Source organism: Heterodontus francisci, chromosome 35 (genome assembly GCF_036365525.1).
Source record: "Heterodontus francisci isolate sHetFra1 chromosome 35, sHetFra1.hap1, whole genome shotgun sequence".
Taxonomy (NCBI): Eukaryota; Metazoa; Chordata; class Chondrichthyes; order Heterodontiformes; family Heterodontidae; genus Heterodontus; species Heterodontus francisci.
In genome coordinates this window covers 41,464,796-41,487,529 of record NC_090405.1, presented here as the reverse complement: position 1 = coordinate 41,487,529, position 22,734 = coordinate 41,464,796, and the positions used below count along the sequence as shown (strand labels likewise).

General features: G+C 44.1%; 1 protein-coding gene across 8 annotated transcripts in view; it reads right to left on the bottom strand.

Annotated features, from left to right (window-relative positions):
- cd276 (CD276 molecule) overlaps nucleotides 1-22,734 on the bottom strand; it is a 344,803-nt gene that overhangs the window by 77,608 nt on the left and 244,461 nt on the right. For 4 of the 8 annotated variants that reach the window (XM_068015424.1, XM_068015426.1, XM_068015427.1 and 1 more), the window contains exon 6: nucleotides 20,209-20,483. The exons of the other annotated variants lie outside the window; for them this stretch is intronic. In XM_068015424.1, the coding sequence (XP_067871525.1) occupies nucleotides 20,353-20,483 (131 nt within the window). In that variant the 3' untranslated portion in view covers nucleotides 20,209-20,352. Of the gene's footprint in view, nucleotides 1-20,208; nucleotides 20,484-22,734 lie in introns of those variants that run through there. 8 annotated transcript variants of the gene reach the window in all.

Here is a 22,734-nt window from a genome sequence, read left to right as displayed (position 1 = left end):
GGAACACCACCACCTGCAAGTCCCCCTCCAAGTCACACACCATCCTGACTTGCAACTATATTGCCATTCCTTTACTGTCACTGGGTCAAAATCCTGGAAATCCCTTCCTAACAGCACTGTAGGTGTCCCTACCTCACATGGACTGCAGCGGTTCAAGAAGGCAGCTCACCACCACCTTCTAAGGGGAATTAGGGATGGGCAATAAATGCTGGCCTTACCAGTGACGCCCGCATCCCATGAATGAATAAAAAAAATCATTTAAATATCCTTGAATGATGACTTGAAGTGATATTTTGACTTCAGCAATAGTGGCAACCAATCATTTGTGAGCAAGTTGTTAGCACATGAGTTCGCTGAGCGCCTTCACTGTTCCAGGATCTTTTCATAAAAAATTGCAGTAAATTCGGCTACGCAAAGTCGCTTTAGTAATTCTAGAATTTCTCTCAGTGCCTGAGATTACATATCCTGACAAGATAAAAAATAATTCGGAATGTTTTCTTCATGTGTATAAACTGAAGAAAAACCCTGAATTGATCACATTTATGAATGATATAGCATCCACACACAAGGAGTCATATCGAAAAGTAGTCAATGGACTTGAGAGTGTGGGGGACAACTGGACTAGTGTGTAGAAACCTAATTCAGTCTGCATTTTTGAAGCCATACATTCCGTCCCTAATACTTTGATTTTACACCATTATTTGAAGTTGAAGCTTGCAGCAATTTGGGAAGCCTGGAAGTAGAGTTGGATGGAGCACAGGATTTTATCTGCAGCGCAGGTTTAGCAGCTGGGAAGTTCAAAGCTGAAGTACAGCGCCACCGCTAACCGGTGTGACATGTTTACACAGGTAGTTTCCATTATAACTGTGAACATACGAATTTACAGTAGAAATGCTGCCAGAAAAGTGTGCCAAAAGCTTGGCAAGAATAAAGCTTCTTCAGACATGAAGTTTGTGCAATGAATATACTGTAGATTTTTCAAGGTAACAATATAAACAGCCAGATTATTGAGTTGTTTCAAGAGCCACCTTGTACTCCGTTTGACCATTGCCATTGTAGACCTAAGTGTTCCTTATTGCAAAGTGGAAGCCTCCCATTTCCCACTATTAAAATCTTTCATCTGAAAGCAAGATCGTACTGTAAGTACGCTTTGAAGATGTAAGATTAAAAAATGATTGCTTTTTTCTAACTGTTTATTTTTGGCTTCCTGGTGATTCTTGTTTAAACAGTGAAGGCTAATATCATTAGAACAATTACTTGTGAGCATTACTGAGCCAGACAATATAAAGTCATTAAGAGGAGTAGTCAACATGAGAAAATGGCACACTACCTTGAACTGTAAGAAGTTTTCTTCAAATCCTTATCCTTCCACGTTGTATTATGATGTTTGATAAGTCCTCCCTGGAGATCAATGACACCCACCACTCAAACATAAATAACTCAAAGAGTAACAGATGTGCTGTGTGACAGAAAGGGTTATTTTTGCAGTGTTCCTTGGCTCAGTGGGTACTACTCTCTCCTCCGAGTCAGAAGTTCAAGCCCCACTCCAGGCCACAAGTACACAACCTTCACACTTGACTGCAGTATTGCAGGGGGTGGGTGCAGCATTGTTGGAGGTGCTATCTTTCAGATGAGACACTGAACTGAAGCCCTGCCTACTGTGATAGACTCAAAAGTAATCACAGCACTAATCAAAGATGAGCAAGGTGGTCAAAATTTATTCCAACACCACCAAAAAAACAGAGTAACTGGTCTTTTATATCAATGCTGTTTGTGAGGCCTTGCAGTGAGAATTGGCTGCTGTCTTTACTTACAAAAACAACAGGACTACACTTCAAAAGTATTTCATTTGGGGAGTCCCGAGCAGATAAAAAGTGCTATAGAAATGCAAGTTCTTTTCAAGGCATTAATGTGATGACAATTTCAATACAACAATGATACAATGTAGGGAGGGGGAAGGTGACTGTTTAGTCTTATTGCAAGAGTGACTACAGTTCAAAAAGTACTTCATTGGCTGCAAAAGCACTTTGGGATATACTGAGGTAGTGAAATGTGTGATAGAAATGTAATTAATTTCTCACACACAAGCAATCGAATATATACAAGAAGAAAACAAATGAATGTGAAAAGGCCACTGGAAATCATTTATTGACTTGATAATCTCCATATACACACCATCTGATGACAGGTGACAACCATGATGGACTTAGAGACCAGGAGATTATTAAAAATTGTCATAGCACTAGTGCGGAAGTGATCCTTGAGTGACTGGTTTATTGGTGTTATTCTACCTTTCATTGATTTTCCTCGATGTGCTACTGTTTTAAATCAAAAGTATTAAGCGCAGAAAAAAGTTGAATGTCTGCAGTGTTGTAGGGAAGGCCATCTTGATTTATTGGAGGGAGTTGGAGGAATTTAAATCGAGGACTGTTGCTGGTTGTCTCAGGCACAAGCCTTGCCTAGCCACAGCTGGCTAATACTGAACTGTGATATACTGAGTTTTATATCTCAAATAAGTTACATCTCAGAACAAATAAGCAGAGAAACGAACCACTGCTGGGAATGGTAGTGTTGCCACGACTGCTGAGGTAAGGCCAAGCAAGGCTATAGGGTAGCACCATGCAAAGGAATAATTGGATCATTTTCTAGGGACCATCAAGCCTTTATATTATACTGTTACTCAATTGCCCAAGGCATTACATAGAAGTGCAGTTTTCAAATGAAGTGGGGTTTGATGACAGGGGATCATGGCATGTGGGCATGATTCAACCCTCACTTTAAAGCCATACATTGTACCCTTACTTTCATACTTCCATTATTAATGTCCATCTCCACAGTTTGAATAGAAACAACCTAGACACCCTTATCAGGCTGCAATTATATCACCCTGACAGCCACGGCAGTGCAGTTTCCATTATAAATATGGACAGAGGATTATGGGTGTGAAAAAAGTTCCCAGGAAGTGCGCACAGCCACAACATTTTTAAACACTGATGTATCATGTGATACTGACACAAATGCACTGCCCCGCCTCCTCCTCCCCACCCCCCCCCCCCCCCCACCTCCCCCTGAAGACCAACTCTGGCTTTGCAACCTCAGTGAATCTGAAACCACTTTGACCACCGTACATGCATGAAATAATGATGCGGCAACGTGTCACGGCTGACGTCATCACACCCATTACACCCAGGGATTTTTTTTTTTTTTAATCATATGAGGCAACAGGTGGACTGAGCCTGACTTGGCATGTTTAGTAGCCATTCTCAGACGTTCCAGGAACTAGCAAAATCCCAGATTTTGAATGCTGAAAATGCCCCCCCCCCCACTATATTTGGGAAGATGGCTTCAAATTGCAAGTTAAGGAAAAATTGTGTCCAGTGTATTTGCCTTTGCTAGCATTGGTTTCCAACACATTCTGCTGTTGGAAGTTTTTTCAAGATCGGCAACATGGGTCATTCCCCTTGTTTAACCAAAAAGAACGTCCTGCCATCGCTGGAAGTCCAGCCAAGCTCTTGCCCATTAATATCTTACTTAGTTGACCCAGAGAAATTGCACGAGGATCAGCGTCGAGAACCAGCAGTGGGCATCATCTGAATCATACCATATTTCTGATAATTTTCCTCTTCGACAGAAAGCCGAAGTTCGGAGACTTAGCAAAGTCTGGCCAATTTATCTTCACCACTGGCACCAGACGGGAGGCAGCACCACGTTTAGCGGCGGCAGCACTAATACCTTTTGAGTGTGACATAAACCAACATGTCTACTTAACTCAAAACCTTCCCCTTTATCCTCCAAACACAAAGCCTGAGAAATCAGATGTTTGCGATCCAATTTAAAATTTGAGAGGGGAGAAGAAAAACTGAAGGCATCTTTAATTGATGTAAAAAAAAAGTGTGCTTGCTGCTAAAGCTATAGGACCCAGCCATCCAATTTGTACAACCTTTCGGGGGGGGGGATTGGGGAGGGTAACCCCAATGCAGCAATCTCTGGTTGCCAAGAGCTGAAAATATGCCACAAGCCATTCAAATACACAGTGGACCTTAAGAAGCTGCAGTCTGGGGAGGCTTGTGTGATGTTTTTTCAATTGGCAGCTCCAACTGAGAACATGGAGAGATCAAGACTTGATCATGTGGAGCGAAAGAAAAATGACTAATATGTTAAGAGTAGCAACACTATTCAGCAATGGGGCACTCTACTGCTGTCTCAAAGTGTTTTTACTACACCTCCACGTTTCTGTTTCTCTACTACCATGCCAACTAGTCAGTAAGAAAAGAACTTGCATTTATATAGCGCCTTTCACGACCTTAGGGCCAAAGCGCTTTACAGCCAATGAAGCACTTTTTTTTTGAAGTCACTGTTGTGAAAGTAGGAAACGTGACAGCCAATTTTCACTGAGCAAAGTCCCACAACAGCAATGTAATAATGACCAGATAATCTGGTCTTTCGGTGTTGGTTGCTGGATAACTATTGGCTAGAACATGTGGGAGAATCCCCTGCTCTTCTTCAAAATAGCGCCCTGGGACGTCGACCAGAGAAGGCAGACGGGGACTCGGTTTAACGCTGCATCCAAAACATGGCACCTCCGCTAGTGCAGCACTCCCTCAGTACTGCACTGTCAGCCTTGATTTTGTGTTCAAGTCTCTGCAGTGGGACACAACCTTCTGATTCAGAAGCGAGAGGTATGGTTAGGGTTGCCTTGCACAGCAACCTGGTGCCCTCTCTGTTTCTGCATATATGCCAGATCATAGTGTCTTTATTTTATTTATTTTATTTATCGATACAGCATTGAAACAGGCCCTTTGGCCCACCGAGTCTGTGCTGACCAACAACCACCCATTTAAACTAATCCTACATTAATCCCAAATTCTCTACCACATCCCCACCATTCTCCTACCACTTACCTACACTAGGGGCAATTTACAATGGCCAATTTACAATGGCCAATTTACCTATCAACCTGCAAGTCTTTTGGAGGTGGGAGGAAACCGGAGCACCCGGCGGAAACCCACGCAAACACAGGGAGAACTTGCAAACTCCGCACAGACAGTACCCAGAACTCAACCCAGGTCGCTGGAGCGGTGAGGCTGCGGTGCTAACCACTGCGCCGCCCGTCTTGTGGAATGGATTCAGTTCACTGGTCTCAATGTTGGTTATCTTACTGTAAAGTGCTTCTGAATATGCACTAGGGGCATCTAATGGTAATTAGGGGTCCGTGATTAACTACAGCTCATTGGCCTACAGAAATTACCAAAGATGATGCAGGCTGGTTCTGAAAAGAATGCACTGAGTGCAGATTTACATACCAGCTTTGGAACTCTGCACTTTATGAAAGATTTTCAACACGCATCCCCAGATAATGAAAGGCCCTTCACTGACAATCGCCTCCAATCACACAACATCCTGACTTAATGATATATCACCATTCCCTCACTGTCCCTGGGTCAAAATCCTGTAGTAGCCTATCGAATACTGCTGTGGAAGCACCTTCAGAACAAGGAGTGCAGTGTGTCAGGCAAACCCCCCCATCTGCCAAGGTTGAGGCACACATGATTTCACCACATGAACATTAAAACTTAAAATTGCAAGACCCTGATTGGAAGGACATTTGCGTAGTACTAGCAGTGTTGGAACAAAAGCGACCCAGTCGTTGCTTCCCAATACACAGAAGAAGTGGTCAGACCAGTTTTAGTCACATGACTAGCTGACTGTTGAGATTTGAACTTCCAACAAAGGATTCGAACTCAAAGCTCCTGGCTCCTGGTTTGATAAGACCCATCTCCTGTCTGCCCTCATCCCACTTTCACCAGCTTCGGAAACCATTGAAGACGGGAAAACCCAAAGAGAGAAAAAGTCTCCTACGTGAACAAGGTTTAAAAGGAACACTGGGCCCCAATGAGACGCAAGACCATATCTTCAATCAAGGACTACAGCGAGCTCGAAGCACAGTAACAAGATATTGCCTCAAACTGTTCCACTTATCTTTTCTTCTGCTCTTCTCTGTCCCTATTTGCATGTGTGCATCGCATGTGCATGCTAGCGAGAGCACGTCGTATATCCGTAGGTGTTATTTGTTAAGTTTAAGATTTAATAAATTTCATCTTGCTTCTTTAAACCAAAGAAAGCCTGTTTGTGCTCATTTCTTTGCCTTATAATTGGAAAGTTGTGAACAAGGATTCACAAAGTGGGAGCTCAAAACACACTGTTTAAAATTAAAACCTGTTACGGGGGAGGCGGTGGCGTACTGGTATTATCACTGGACTAGTAACCCAGAGACCCAGGTATTGCTCTGGGGACATGGGTTCGAATCCCACCACAGCAGAAGGTGGAATTTGAATTCAATTAATAAATCTGGAATTTAAAGCTAGTCTAATGATGGCCATGAAACCATTGTCGATTGTTGTAAAAACCCATCTGGGTTCACTAATGTCCTTTAGGGAAGGAAAATCTGCTGTCCTTACCTGGTCTGGCCTACATGTGACTCCAGATCCACAGCAATGTGATTGACTCTTACATGCCCTCGAAATGGCCTAGCAAGCCACTCAGTTCAAGGGCAATAAATGCTGGCCTGGCCTGCGACGACCACATCCCATGAAAGAATAAAAAACAATGAAGATAGTAACAGACCCCTAGACATCTTTCTCACCTGGTCGTAACAAGTGGTTCAAGGAGGAAGTCCAACATCACCTTCTTAGGCATGGAAAATAAATATTAGAACCATAGACATCCCAAGAACAACTAAATATTGCCACTGTATCTATACACCATTGATCACTTTTTCAGGCAACAAAGACAAGCACCGTGCGATTCAAGACACCAAGCAAGATGCACTAACCAGAAGCAATCCTACAATCTGTGGATTATCCTCTAAATAATACATTCTACCACTCTCGTTCATGGTTTTCCAATACGTGGGTTATCATTCAGACTTTATGTTTAAATACTTGTGATATACTCCAGCCTGTGGATTATCCTGTATTTAACACACTCTAGTGACTGAAACATCCAAGAAAATACATCAGTATCCCACAATCACTGCCCAGCTAAATCTTCAGGGAAGATGAAGATAATATCCCTCTGCATCTCAGAGCTCTGCAATCTCTCGCCATTTTGACAATATGCTTCTTTTTTATTCTTCCTGTCAAAATGGACAATTTCCCATTATTTCTTCCTTTATACCCTGTCCTACTGTGTGGATACTGTTAGGAGGCCTGTACACCACTCCCACAAGTGACTTCTTGCCTTTATCATTTCTCACCTCTACCCAAACCGCTTCTACATCCCAGAATATCCCTCTCTATAGTGCTAATACCATCATTAATTAACAGAGCTGCCCCTCTACTTTTTCCAAGCTTTCTGTCCTTCCTAAATGTCATGTACCCTTCAATATTCAGGTCCCAATCTATGTCATCCTGCAGCCATGTCTCTGTAATGGCTATTAGACCGTACTTATTTGTTTCTATTTGTGCTCAGTTCATCTGCTTTGTTTCGAATGTTACGTGCATTCAGATACAGAGCCTTTAGTTTTGTCATTTTATCAATTTGTAACCTCTAGCCTTATCTGCTGACTTAATCTTAGATTTGTACTCTCTGTCCCTTCCTGTCATGGTCTGTTTGTCATTTCCCATAATAATACATTTCTCTCTTACCTTGTCTCTACTCTTTGATTTACCATATCTTACCAAATTTGATCCCTTTCCCCACTATTTAGTTTGAAACCCTCTCTAATTCCCTAGTTATGCGGGTCGCTAGAACACTGGTCCCAGCACAGTTCAGGTGTAGACCGTCCCAGCTCCCACTATCTCCAATATTGGTGCCAGTGCCCCACCAACCGGAACCCACTTCTACCATTCCAGTCTTTGAGCCATGCATTCATTTCTCCAGTCTTATTTGCCCAATGCCAACTTGCACATGGCTCAGGTAATAATCCAGAGATATTTTCTTTGAGGTTCTGCTTCGGAGTTTGGTGCCTAGCTCCTCACACTGACTATGCAGAACCTTTTTCCTTGCCCTGCCTATGTCGTTGGCACCTACATGGACCACGATGACTGGATCCTCCCCTGCCCACAGTAATTTCCTCTCCAGGCCTGAGCAGATGTTCTGAACCCTGGCACCGGGCAGACAACACAGCCTTCTGGACTCTCGCTCTTTGCTGCAGAGAACAGTGCCAATCCCCCTCACTATACTGTCCCCAACTACCAACTATTTTCCTTTTTGCTCCAACCGCGTGAACGGCTTCCTGTCCCATGGTGCCATTGCCAGTCTGCTCATCCACCCTGCAGACCTCACTCTTGTCCACACAGGTTGCAAGCACCTCAAACCTGGTTGACAAATGCAAAGGCTGTGGCTCCTCCACTATGTCTGTTCCTTTACCTGCTTCACTCATGGTCACACCCTCCTGTCCCTCACTGCTGACCAAAACAGATGACCCTGTTCTAAGAGGTGTGACTGTCTTCTGGTACAAAGTGTCCAGGTATCTCTCCCCCTCCCTAATGTTGCACAGTGTTTGCAGTTTGATGCACCTTATCATGTCAACAGAGGAAGGACTCAGCACTGCCTAGAGTCCAGACTGCACAGAGAACGAAGAGAATGTTGGACTCATTAAGTCCAACAAGGCAAAGAACATTCAACAGTCAACATGGCGTCATGTCCATCATGACCACTGATAAATGCAAAGGAAGGAAAGTATAAATGGAAATTTCTGCTTGGGCATTCCCTATACTTTCCAAGAGAACATGTTGGTAAACAACAACAATTTTCCTTTATACGGCGCCTTTAACATAGTAAAATATCCCAATGTGCTTCATAGGATTGTTTTCAAACAAGATTTCCTACATAAGGAGATACTAGGACAGGTGACCAAAAGCTTGGCCAAGGAAGTAGGTTTATAGATCAACTTAAATGAGATAGAGGGAGACAGGTTTCAGGAGAGAATTCCAGGGCTTGGAGCTTCTGCAGCTTAAAGGAAGGCCAAGGAAGGAAATCAAGGGATGGGGATGAAGTGAGAATTCGAGGATCGCGGAGTTCATTCACAAAAAGCAGCAACCCCAGCAGTGCTCCCAGCATTATCAATATTTCTCACTTATAAATGACCAAGCACCTTCGAAAATATTGTAAACCTCAATTTCCATGGGTTCTGAGAAGTCACTGAAGGCAATGTAAAAACATTGACCTCAAGCTTGCTTACAATTAGGAATGGCAACACACTACAGATTAACACTGGGCTGGGGGTACAATGAAATTTTCAATTACGGTTCTCCAATTTAGCATTGCTATTCTGCATCCAGACAAAGAATGCAGTAGGTAATAGTTATTCCTGGCTCACCCAATAGTCCCAGATGGTAGATAATTTGTGATACCAATCCATCCAATTTAATTTGTAATAATTAACTTGCAGAATTGTTTACAAGAGTGCCATCTTTATGCAAAACTATTTGGTTTGTATATCAAATGCTTGACATAGATTTATCCATTATTATTAAGTTCCCAGAATTCACCTAACATACCTCACTCCACAGTCTAATGTACACAACCATTCTTTGAAATGGATGAGGGATTTTTAATGATTTTTATGGGGAAAGGTGCTGGCGTAGTGGTAATGTCACTGAACTAGTAATCCAGAGTCCAGGCTAATGCTCTGGGAATAAGGGTTCGAATCCCACCATCCCAGATGGCGGAATTTGAATTCAATTAATAAATATGGAATTAAAATCTAGTTTAATGGTGACCAGGAAACCATAGTAAAAACCTATCTGGTTCACGAACGCCCTTTAGGGAAGGAAATCTGCTGTCCTTACCTGGTCTGGCCTACATGCGACTCCAGACCCACAGCAATGTGCTTGACTCTTAAATGCCCTCTGAAATGGCCTAGGCAATTAGGGATGGAGAAGAAATGCTGTCCTAGTCAATGATGCCTACATCCCATAAACGAATAAAAATAAAGATTGACAGCAAGACAAACCATTAACAGAGCACTCCAGGCCTTGCTGGTTATCAGCCCCATGCCCTCTTCCACAGGAAGTAACTGAGGACAAAAGGCCACATAGTTTTCAAGAGCAGTGAAAGATGAAGAATTTTTTTGGTATAAAACATCAAAACAAGCTAATGTATGAAAACTCCAAATACAACATACATTAATTACTATATTCAAGAAGAGGCTACATGAGGGCGGCACAGTGGCGCAGTGGTTAGCACCACAGCCTCACAGCTCCAGCGGCCCGGGTTCAATTCTGGGTACTGCCTGTGTGGAGTTTGCAAGTTCTCCCTGTGTCTGCGTGGGTTTCCTCCGGGTGCTCCGGTTTCCTCCCACATGCCAAAAGACTTGCAGGTTGATAGGTAAATTGGCCATTATAAATTTCCCCTAGTATAGGTAGGTGGTAGGGAAATATAGGGACAGGTGGGGATGTGGTAGGAATATGGAATTAGTGTAGGATTAGTATAAATGGGTGGTTGATGGTCAGCACAGACTCAGTGGGCCGAAGGGCCTGTTTCAGTGCTGTATCTCTAAACTAAACTAAACATAGCAAATTACATAAATGTCAAATTAAATTTTGGAGATTATTAAATCCTGGACTCCAATCTGCATTTTCAAAACCTTCCTAATTCCGTAACCACTTCCAACCAGACAACCCTCCAAGAACTCTGCAATCCTCCAATTCCGGTTGCTTGTGCACCCCAGACTTCCTTTGCCCCACAGTTGGCAGCCGAGCCTCTAGCTGCCTAGGCCCGAAGCTCTGAAATTCTCTCCGCCACTCTCTCTCCTCCTAGATGATGCTCCTTAAAATCTACCTCTTTGAACAAGCTTTTTGTCACCTGTCCTAATGTCTCCTTCTTCAACTCTGTGTCAGTATTCATGATAGCACTCCCGTGAAGCGCGTTGGGAAGTTTTAATGCACACAAGGCTGCTGTTGATCATGCTTAGCTGTGGCAGGTCCTCTGAACAAAATTTTGCTGGCATTGATATATAAATGCAAGCTGTTGCTGTTACATTTTGCAATGCAATCTAAACAGTTGCCATGTACAATTCCTGTATTTATGGCCATCTCAGAGAGTAAGAACTCAAAAAGCAACCAGCAAACAAAATGAGTAATGTAGCAGTAAATCTTGAGATGTCTCATCTACTATTCAGACTTGGAAGAAGAATTAGAGTAAAAGTTGCAAATTTGAACATATTGCTTAAGCAGACCCTATTAATACTAAGTATGGTGGCCTAGATAGTTGGTAAAGATAAAAATTAGCTTATCTCATTCTTAGGCATATACACACACACACACTCATATAATATGTATGTTTTGCTTATTGCTACAGAAATGTTTCACAAACATATGGGCTTTCCCATGTTACATGCAGGAATTTATTTGGCTCTGTAACTGTTGTAATTATTTATCACCTTGCAGTATTTCCTTTTTTCTTTTCTAGGATGCAATCATAACAGTGCACTTTTCCAAGATGTCTCACAAATTGTGTTAGTGAAGATGTACATCTCTCCCCCTACTTCCACAGACCAGCTCTCCTGTTAATCATACTAAAATGTGTCAGGGCATTGTGTAAAGAACAATATACCAAAACAATATAAATAACTGGAGTCAACGATGAATAAATCTGTCCAATTGAGAGTCTTGTATACAATATATCACACATTAAATGTTCATTTCTAGAGGAAGAGAACTGAAAACCAGAAACGTTATGTGAAACTTGTACAGAGCCTTGGTTAAACTACACGTGGAGGACTGCAGAGTTCTGGTCTCAATATTATAAAAAAGACATCGAGGCACTGAAGGTGTAAAAAGGATTCACAAGGACGATACCGGAACTGACAAGTTATATCGCTCAAGAAGATTTAACAAGCTGGGTCTCTTTTCTCTAGAAACGTGGAGGCTGAGGAGTGACCTAGTAAAGGTCTTTAAGATTATGGCTGGGATTTTAGGCCCCCCCCCAAAAAAGAGTAGGCTGATTGCTGGGGTGGGGGGAGGGCGTAAAATGGAGTGGGAGGCTTGGGGCGGCGGCCCTTCCTGACCCACTCCCGCCTCCGCTCTAAATTTATGCAGGGCGGTGGCAAGAAATGGCCCGCCCGCCCCAGGCCAATCAAGGCCCTTAAGTGGTCAATTAACTGCCACGTAAGGGCCTTGGCCCACCACAAGTATTTTACGCTTGGCGGGCCTCAGAAAGCCCGCCTTATGAAACAAGGCGGCCTTCATGTGGGCTGGGTGGGGGCCCTCCTGATTAGGCACACTGTGCGCCACAGAAGATTGTCGCCAAAGCCCCAGCCAGCCGCAATGCCCCACATGCCACCCACCCCCCTAACCGTCCCTCCTTGCCTCGCCGGGGCCCGACCGATTGTCCACAGCGAGGCCCTAAAAACTTACATGTTTTCCGAGGCCGTCCTTCATCTTCAACCTGAAGCTGGGTGTACTCCCAGCAGTGGCCACCGCTCCTGGTGGCACTGCTGGAACTGAGAGCTGCCGGCCCGCTGATTGGCCGACAGTTCCATTAGGTGGGAGTTGCTGCCTCAATGAGGTGAAAGACCTGCCCAAGACCAATTAAGGGCCTGGGGAATGTAAAATCCAGTCTGGCTCCCCCCGGCCTGGCGGAGGTGGGATTGCCACTGACTTTCCGGCCGGTGAACGGGGCTCTCCCACCCAACAAAAAATCCCAGCCTATGAAAGGATTTGATAGAATAGGTGTAAAAGTAATGTTTCCAGTTGTGTGGGGGAGACCAAACCTAGTGGCCGTAAATATAAGATAGTCACTAATAAATCCAATAGGAGAAACTTCTTTACCCAGAGCACGTTAGAATGTAGAACCTGGGTACCACAGGGAGTAGCTGAGGCGAATAGCATAGGTGCATTTAAAGGAAAGCCAGATCAGCACGAGGGAGAAAGGAATAGAGGATATGCTGACTGAGTTAGATGAAGGATGGAAGGCGGCTATTGTGGAGCATAAACACTGACATAGGCCAGATGGGGCAAATGGCCTGTTTCTGTACTGTGCTTTCTATGTCATTCTATGTAAATCTGTCTGTAACACAAAAGGACCAATTGACACTCATTTGCTGATTAAATCGTAGAGATTTTCTCAAATATGGATCAGCAAATCTAGCAATCATGAATAGGATCAAGCGCAAAACCAGACAATTGAATCAGTAATTTTTTTCCAAAGGCTACCAATCTGCTAACAGCTAAATTACAAAGATGTCTCAATTCATTTTTTTTTTTATCAGACTGAGTTCCCAGTTTAGCATATCGTCAGATAATTGCTGTTAAAGGTCTGGTAGTTTACATTTTAAAATTATCTATCCAGTCCCCATTCCTCACCACTGTTACCAGCCAGCAACAGAAGAAAAAACGTGCAGAAATAAGATTTTCAATCAGCATCAGTTCTGTTCATTACATAACAAGCTTTGCATCTAACCTATTCAAGATAAATTTAAGCTTTCATCTGGGTTACAAATTAGAAAGGGACCAGCAATCAGATGGCACTTGGTATTCAGCATTTTGAAATTTAGTGATTAAGATGACATTAACACATCTAAGTTTGATGTTGTACACTCCCAACATCTAGGCACAAGTTATTCTGTCTATGTTACTTTGAAATGCACCAAAATGAACAGCTAAAATGTTGGTATAGTTCGCAATTGAAGGGACAGATGGGCTCTCGGTTTAATAACTTACCTAAAAGGCGGCACCTCCTGCAGTGTGGCACTCCCTCAGTGGAGCATCAGCCTAGATTATCTATTCAGGTTTCGTAGTGTTTGAACTGTCAACCTTGTGACCCAGAGGCAAGAGTGCTATCAACTGAGCAAAGCTGATGCCCCATGTGTGAAATAAATAAGGATGAACATTTCAGCATGCTGAAGCAATTGCACGCTTACCCTAATGCTACTTTTTAATTACTCAGCAGAAGTGTACACAAAATTGCCCCTTTTCAGTGCCATCTGCTCCACTTCACTGTCAATTTAACTGTTTAATCCATTTAGATTTATAGTTTTTGTTTTTAAAAAAAGCCACAATATATCTCCACTCGTGTTGCTATTTGTTTAATAAAGCTAATTTTAATTTAAGTATAGATTGATGCAGTTAATTACAAATGCTTAAACTTCAGATTAATGACCCCCATTCACACCTTTGCAAATACTGATGTTAATTAGCCAACTAAATGGACCACTTGAACATCTCATTTCTCATTATCTACTAGTTAAATCACATTTCTCTAAGACTCTCTTTTAAAAAATACTTCCCACCCCCCACTCCGCCACAAGGTAAGGGCACTCAGCTCTGGGGAACGGACAGCCAAGAGTGCATTTCAATTCCCGAGCGGGAAGCTCGACGGAAACCAACGGCCTTCCTACCCAGGAGTCTTCGTGCGAGACTGGGGCCCATTTTAGCAGTTGTGCTTCATTTACATGCTGCAGGCCAGCTGGGTCTTTCCGCCCATTTTGTGCAGGTGAAAGGGCCAGCTTAGGGCAGGTAAAAAAAATAAAAGCATGTGACTAAGTGCCCCATTTACCCATCACCTTGTACTCACTAACCTACACTGGCTCCCTGCCCGGCAACGTGTTGAATTTAACATTCAAATCTTTGTTTTCAAATCGCTCCATGGGTGTCGCCCCTCTCGATGTATGTAACCTCCTCCAACCCCCTGAGATCTCTGCGCTCCTCCAACTTTGGTTTCTTGCACATCCCCTATTTCCTTCACTCCACCACTGGCAGCCGTGCCTTAAGCTGTCTTGGCCCTGGACTCTAGAATTCCCTCCCTTAGCCTCTCCACATCGCTCTCCTCTAAGTCATTCCTTCAAACCTATCTCTTTGGCCCTGGGTTTGGTCACCTACCCTAATATTTCTTGATGTGGCTCAGCGTTAAAGTTTGTCTGCTGATGCTCCTGAAGACATTTTACTACATTAAAACACTGTACAAATGCAGGTTGTTGTTTTGTAGATGGTTAGATAGAGTTGATCTGGGAGGACGGGACAGGTTTGTTTGGACCTGTATGGGGGGAGTTTTATACTCTCCTCCGTGGCATGCTTGGCGGCAAGGAGAGCACAAAATCGGGTGGGATGGTGGCTGGGAGTCAGGGAACCCCGCCACCAATGCGCCTCTACCAAAATTAAGTCCACTGCCGATTGATGCCCTTCACTGGGCAATTAATACCCAATTAAGTGCCTCATCACGCTGCCGTGGAAATTACCCAAGCAGCAGGTGGGCCCGTCACCGCACGGCAAGAAAAACCGTGCCTGCTGCTTTCCGGCTCCAGGGTAACGGTGAGGCGGGTCCCTTGTTAAAAGGCACAGTGCTGCCCTCGCTACCGACTCCAATACACCACCCCCCCCCACCCCCCTCCCTTGTGACCCCCACTCAGTGAGATCCCTCTCCCATCCTGACCTACCTGTAGCCTGGGTCCAGCGCCACTTCTGGGCTTCAGGCGGATGCTCCATCAGCAGTGGTGTCGCTGCTCAGTGAAAGAGCTGCTGGTATCTGATTGGCCGGCAGCTTTCTGAGGGCGGGACTTCCATCGCCAGGATCCTTCATCCTGTAGAAGGCCCACCGCTGTCCACTCAAGTGCCTAATTGGCACTAGATTCAACAGGCCTCTCAGAAAAGGCTACGCGGGGTTCTGAGTCGTTTTTCTCTGGACATCAAGACCCCCGTCGTCAGGATAAAATCCCAGCCCATGGTTCTCTCCTGTTCTGGAAAAAAAAAAAGAACCTTGTGCTCCTATAAAATATGGAATTATGGTAAGTTGGCTCACTCTCTGACGTTACCTCCCTTCACGTGTAAGATCCAGTCTGGAGTCCCAGCCAGACATGGAATGGGACCCCAAAGTCAGGTTATGATTAGGAGATCTCAGCATTTGGGAAACCACATGCACAGACCTGTCCCTGACCAGCCCGAAGCACCGCTCTTGGCAACATCTGTGGCACCTCAAGAAGGGCATACATGTGTAATAAGACTCAAATATAGTCACATCAGGCAAGTTTACCCATTGCTAAGTGGTTTGGGCTGTTGGTGGCCCAGGAAGTGAGAACATATGACTATCCTTGTCCACAATTATTATTCAGCATTATTTATTCCATTATCTCTTGTACTCGAGAGACTACAAGTACATTCTGGTGATCAGTGAACTGTTCCAATTCCTCTTCCACCTTTAACGAGCAAGCCCTTTGATGTGGCGTTTTTGATCATTTTACTTTTAACTTGTGAGGAGCCCCAATTTCTGAGAAAACAGGAGAGCCCGTGGGATTGTCAAAGGATTTGTTTGTTCTCAAGTATACATTATGTATGTACATTTATAATTATATATATATATGTGTGTGTGTAATATATGTATCCAATTTTTAAGCTAATATACTATTTAATTAGTCAAATTAAACAACGTAAATAATACAGAAAGATGAGACTTTAGATCTTAAAGAATTGGGCCTCAAAATTCAGCTCCATAGCACCTTTTTTTGGTGCCAGAGGAAACATTTTGACTCCAAAATGGCCTCCACAATGGGTCGCACCAAATGCCGTTGTGTTGAGTTTATTTGCGTGTGTGCAAGGAGCGTAGGCCGGAAGTATGCAGATCGTGACATCAATTAGCTTGCAGCTCTGATTTAATGCCAGCGGTGCGGCTTTGGAGCTCAACGTGCTCCAGCTAATGCTACCTCAATCTCACGTGGCTGAACATGGGTTCAGCAGCAGGAAGGACACCCTCCTGCCCCCCTCCCCCGGCACCAGTGCTACTTAAAGGGATCGTCATCTACTTTCAGTTAAGTTGCTGATTGATTCCGACTGGTTCTTGCTGCAACCGTAAAAGTCTTTGGCGGCTTTCAGAGTTGTTTAAAAGATGTTGGCGTCTACAGGGAGTGATGTGGCAGTCTCTCTGCCATGTTAAGTCATCAGTATTTTTCTTGCTCACGCACTCTTCTGCAACCAGTTCCAGCCCCTGGTCAGAATGCGCCTCCCTTTTAAGAGGTGCAGGCTGCCTTTAAGTGGTTCTAGACTTTCTCAAATTTGGGGCCCCCCCCTGCTGAGACTTGCAGCCACTCAGCAGCTCATTTAAAACTGGATGCGGTCTACAATCATTTAAAAGAGCAGAGAGCATGAAGTTTTCAGGTAGCCTATATCAGGAACAACGGGCGAGGGTTAATTATACAGTGTAATACCCACACCCATTTTCAGGCCCTGTCCAATTTTGTGGACTTGCATCTTTTTTTTTTAAAGATAATGTGAGTTAAACAGCCTCTGATTAAGAGCGGATATAGGAAAGTGACTTTCAGGAACTGCACAGCCAGTCTGACATATTTAGTTTCAAAGTATTATTATTTAAAGCTACACCTTCTCCCATATCATCTGATGTAGACACAGAAATGTCCGTCTTCAGGCTTCCTCTGGTGGCCGAATTGTTAAATGTAATGCAACCTCCTCCAGCTCTGGAACCCTCCAAGATATCTGCGTTACTCAAATTCTGACCTCTTGCCCATCTCCGCTTTTCATTGCTCCACCAGGGCGGGCCATGCCCTCAGCTGGATAGGCCTTAAGCTGTGGAATTCCCTCCATAAGCTTCGCTACCACTCTACCTCCTATATGTCTCGGCTTCAAATATTGATTGAACAGGCTCCTGTGAAGCACCTTGGGATGTTTCACTTTGGTAAAGGTGCTACATAAATGCAAGTTGCTGCTGTTGAATGATAGGTAATAAAGTCACACAGATGCCAGATGGTGCCAGACTTAACTCTTCATCTGGGATGAGGAAAGCGAGCTGGAACTCCTGCATCCAGTCACTTCTGCTGGATTGTGAACATGTGATAAGATCACAAGTTAGGTTTGGTTGAAAACTACCCTTTCATTAATAGCATCCTTCCCAAAGTGTCAACTTTACCAATCAAGGTGCGTCACTGGCTGAGAGTACGACTGGCTTGGCCGTGATGCCAGGCACTCAACGTCTAAGCAAATGGATGAATAATGATCACTTGGGACAAATCTCAGCGTGATTCTGACGTGATTCACCAATCACAGGAGAAATTTGGGTAAATATTCAGATTAGAATTTCAAAAGACAGGTGCAGCAGGCATCAACTTGCCAATATAGTCCTTAAATTTCTGTTGTATAAGTGCAGATGTACCTACATAAATAAATATTAGCTTTTAAGACAAGTTCGCAGGACCATAGGCCCGAGTCTAAATCTAGACCCAAGTGCATTATTTTCCTGGACCGCATTACTTTCTGATCCACACAGCACAGATTCATCCCAGCCGTTTACTTAACACAGCTTCAAGTTCCAAGGAAAGACTTTGATCAATCTTAATGAGTAACTCTTACTGAACTAATTGTGCTTGGCACTTGAGAAACTCAATACTAACTGCCAGTGCAATATTACCATGTGCATTGTTTGTGAATCTTAGATTTTCAATCCAATGGGCCTCACGAAAATGTAATATATCTCTGTGCAAGTGGACAAGATTTAATGTGAGTTTATTAATTCAGCGTCACGTTGTCGTCAGTTTTATGCTGCAGATCATCGTCACTAAGAATGGCTTGAACCTGTCCAAAATCAATTCATTCTTGGCCAAAAGCGAGTAGACGCGGGAATGATCATTTCACCCAGTCTAGGCTGGATTTCAATCCAGGTCTCTCAGGCAAAGGGACATTGTTGAAATTTTGCACACCACTAAAATGTTGTGTTTTTCAAGTGTCTTTAAATTAAAACTTCTTCACAATTGTAATATATATTACAATTAGGGCGGCACAGTGGCGCAGTGGTTAGCACTGCAGCCTCACAGCTCCAGCGACCCGGGTTCAATTCTGGGTACTGCCTGTGTGGAGTTTGCAAGTTCTCCCCGTGTCTGCGTGGGTTTCCTCCGGGCGCTCCGGTTTCCTCCCACATGCCAAAGACTTGCAGGTTGATAGTTAAATTTGCCATTATAAATTGCCCCTAGTATAGGTAGGTGATAGGGAAATATAGGGACAGGTGGGGATGTGATAGAAATATGGAATTAGTGTAGGATTAGTATAAATGGGTGGTTGATGGTCGGCGCAGACTCAGTGGGCCGAAGGGCCTGTTTCAGTGCTGTATCTCTAAATAAATAAAAATAAATAACAACACAAAATTAGCATGTTTACTGTGGCTCAGCTGGTGGGACTCTCTCCTCTGAGTCACAAGGTTTCAGGGTCAAGTCCCACTCCAGGGCTTGAGCTCAAAATTAAAGGCCGACATTTCAGTGTGCCTCCACTGTTGGAGGTGCTGTCTTCTGGAATGAAACATTAAACCGAGGCCCCTTTTGCCCCCTCAGGTGGATGTAAAAGCACGCATGGCACTGAAAGTGGCAACGCAGGTGGATAAGATAGTCAAGAAGGCATAAAGCATGCTTGCCTTCATCGGTCGGGGCATAGAGTATAAAAATTGGCAAGTCATGCTGCAGCTGTACAGAACTTTAGTTAGGCCACACTTAGAATATTGCGCGCAATTCTGGTCGCCACACTACCAGAAGGACGTGGAGGCTTTGGAGAGGGTACAGAAGAGGTTTACCAGGATGTTGCCTGGTCTGAAGGGCATTAGCTATGAGGAGAGCTTGGATAAACTCATTGTTTTCACTGGAACGATGGAGGTGGAGGGGCGACATGATAGAGGTTTACAAAGTTATGAGCGGCATGGACAGAGTGGATAGTCAGAAGCTTTTTCCCAGGGTGGAAGAGTCAGTTACTAGGGGACATAGGTTTAAGGTGAGAGGGGCAAAGTTTAGAGGGGATGTGCGAGGCAAGTTCTTTACACAGAGGGTGGCGAGCGCCTGGAATTTGCTGCTGGGGGAGGTGGTGGAAGCAGGTACGATAGCGACGTTTAAGAGGCATCTTGACAAATACATGAATAGGATGGATACGGTGTCCGGAAGTGCAGAAGGTTTTAGTTTAGGCAGGCATTAAGATCGGCGCAGGTTTAGAGGGCCGAATGGCCTGTTCCTGTGCTGTACTGTTCTTTGTTCTATGTTCTTTGTTGATCAAAGAGGAGCATGGGAGTTCTCTCCGGTGTTCTGCTCAATATCCCTCCATCAACCTCACAAAAACTAGTCATTACCACTTTGCTATTCGTGGGATCTTGCTGTGTGCAATTTGCCATGTTTCCTACATTATAGCAGTGACTACACTTCAAAAAGTACTTCACTGGCTGTAAAGCACTTTGAGATGTCCAGTGGCCATGAAAGGTGCTATATAGTTGCAAGTCTTTCTTTTAAAAGATTTTTTTTTTATGCCCCTGACCTTAAAGATGCAACTTCTAATGTGATCGATATGATGGATTTTACAGTATAGGAACATGGGTACACACACGTACATAGAACATGGGTGCACACACACACACATACATACATTTCAGTGCACAAACTTACATACAAACATATAAAATCGGTGGGACAGGAAAAAAAACAGCTGGTCCATCAAGCCTTTCTACAGTCCCATGGTATCTGAGGCCTGGATACTTCTCACTCCTTCCAGTCCCCACTGCCATATAATCTCCTGGGAGAGGGGTAAAAAAACAGTGTCAGTAAGGGGGAAAAAAAATCCCTAGAAAATCCTCCCTCCCACCCCCAACACTCTAAATTGGCTGAGTCTGGTTAATATTAAGATGCCCCCAAATGGAACACGAGGCTGATCGTGCAAATCAATCAGCACTAATAACACGCCCAATGTGGTTTTGCGTCAGTCCTATTTACCTCAGCTGAGGAAAGATAATTGGGTTTCTTTGTTCTGTTGCTACAACTGTAGCTTGTTTGAATAATGGGTTAGGAGACTGAAAAAGCAGCAATTCAGCACAAGCTTATAATGTGTTTTTTAAAGTTCCATTTACATTAGTCAAGATATATTGTGTGTCTCAACATTGATTGCACAGCAGGCATTAAATGCAGTTGTTTAGTTTTCCAATGGATTTTTCACTTGCTCACCTGCTACAATGCCCATCTCTACACCCTCACCGTGAGGACGATTTACCTCAGTAAGATATTAACTGGGACCTTTTGCAATTTGAAAACATATCACAGAAGCCTACCGAAGGCCTCCTGCTGTGTGGGTGTGGGATTCGCGAATAAGCATTGCAGATCTATCCCAATAAGTGCAGCCTTGATTACTCTTCAGAGATCTGGGGATTTCTTCAATTTTACCTCCATCGCAAAACGACCCAGCCTTCCTTCTCAAGATGACAGATCTTGTGCTAAGTACTGAGATTTACTGCAAATCATGGGTCTTTGCTTTATAATTACATCTCCCAAGAGGAGGAAACAAGGAGAAGGCATACTTCAATGTCAGCAAACTCTTAACTTCAAAAGAATCCGGAGCTAAGCAGTGAATTCAATGATGCTCAATGGTGTAGTCATTAAAGAAACAATATTCACAAAACAGGACGTATCCAATCTGGCCAATTACCACCACATCAGTCTACTCTCGATCATCAGCAAAGTGATGGAAGATGTCGTCGACAGTGCTATCAGGTGCCACTTAAACAGCAATAACCTACTCGCTGATGCTCAGTTTGGGTTCCGCCAGGGACACTCAGCTCCTGACCTCATAACAGCCTTGGTCCAAACATGGACAAAAGATTTCAACTCAAGAGGTGAGGTGAGAGTGATTGCCCTTGGATATCAAGGCAGCATTTAACCGAGTGTGGCATCAAGGAGCTCAAGCAGAACTGAAGTCAATGGGAATCAGGGGTGCAACTCTGCTTGGAGTCAGATCTAGCACAAAAGTATATGGTTGTGGTTGTTGGAGGCCAATCATCTTAGCTCCAGGACATTTCTGCAGGAGTTCCTCAGGGTAGTGTCCTAGGCCCAATCATCTTCAGCTGCTTCATCAATAACTTTCCCTTGATCATAAGGTCAGAAGTGGGGATGTTCACTGATGATTACTCAATGTTCAGCACCATTCGCAACTCCAGATACTGAAGCAGTCCGTGTCCAAATGCAGCAAGACCTGGACAACTTTCAGGCTTGGGCTGATAAGTGGCAAGTAACAGTCGTACCACATAAGTGCCAGGCAATGACCACCTTTAACAAGACAGAATCTAATCATTTCCCCTTGACATTCCATGGCATTACGATCGCTGAATCCCCACTATCAACGTCCTGGAAGTCACCATTGACCAGAAACTGAACTGGAGCAGCCATATGAATACTGTGGCTACATGAGCAGGTCACAGGCTGGGAATTCTGTGGCAGGTAACTCACCTCCTGACTCCCCAAAGCCTGCCTACCATCAATAGGACACAAGTCAGGAGTGTGATGGAATACTCTCCACCTGTCCAGATGGGTGCAACTCCAACAACACGCAAGAAGCTCGACACTATCCAGGACAAAGCAGTCCACTTGATTGGCACCCTATCCAACACCTACAATATTCACTGCCTCCACTACCGACGCACAGTGGCAGCAGTGTGTACCATCTACAAGATGCACTACAGCAACTCACCAAGGCTCCTTTGACAGCACCTTCCAAACCCACGACTTCTTCCACCTAGGACAGCAGCAGCAAGCAGACGCATGGAAACACCACCATCTGAAAGTTCTCCTCCAAGTCACACACCATCCTGACTTGGAAATACATCGCCATTCTTTCACTGTCACTGGGTCAAAATCCTGGAACTCCCTCCCTAACAGCATTGTGAGTGTACCTACACCCCAAGGATTGCAGCGGTTTAAGGCAGCTCACCACTACCTTCTCAAGGGCAAGTAGGGATGGCCAATAAATGCTGGCCTTGCCAGCGATGCTCAAATCCCAT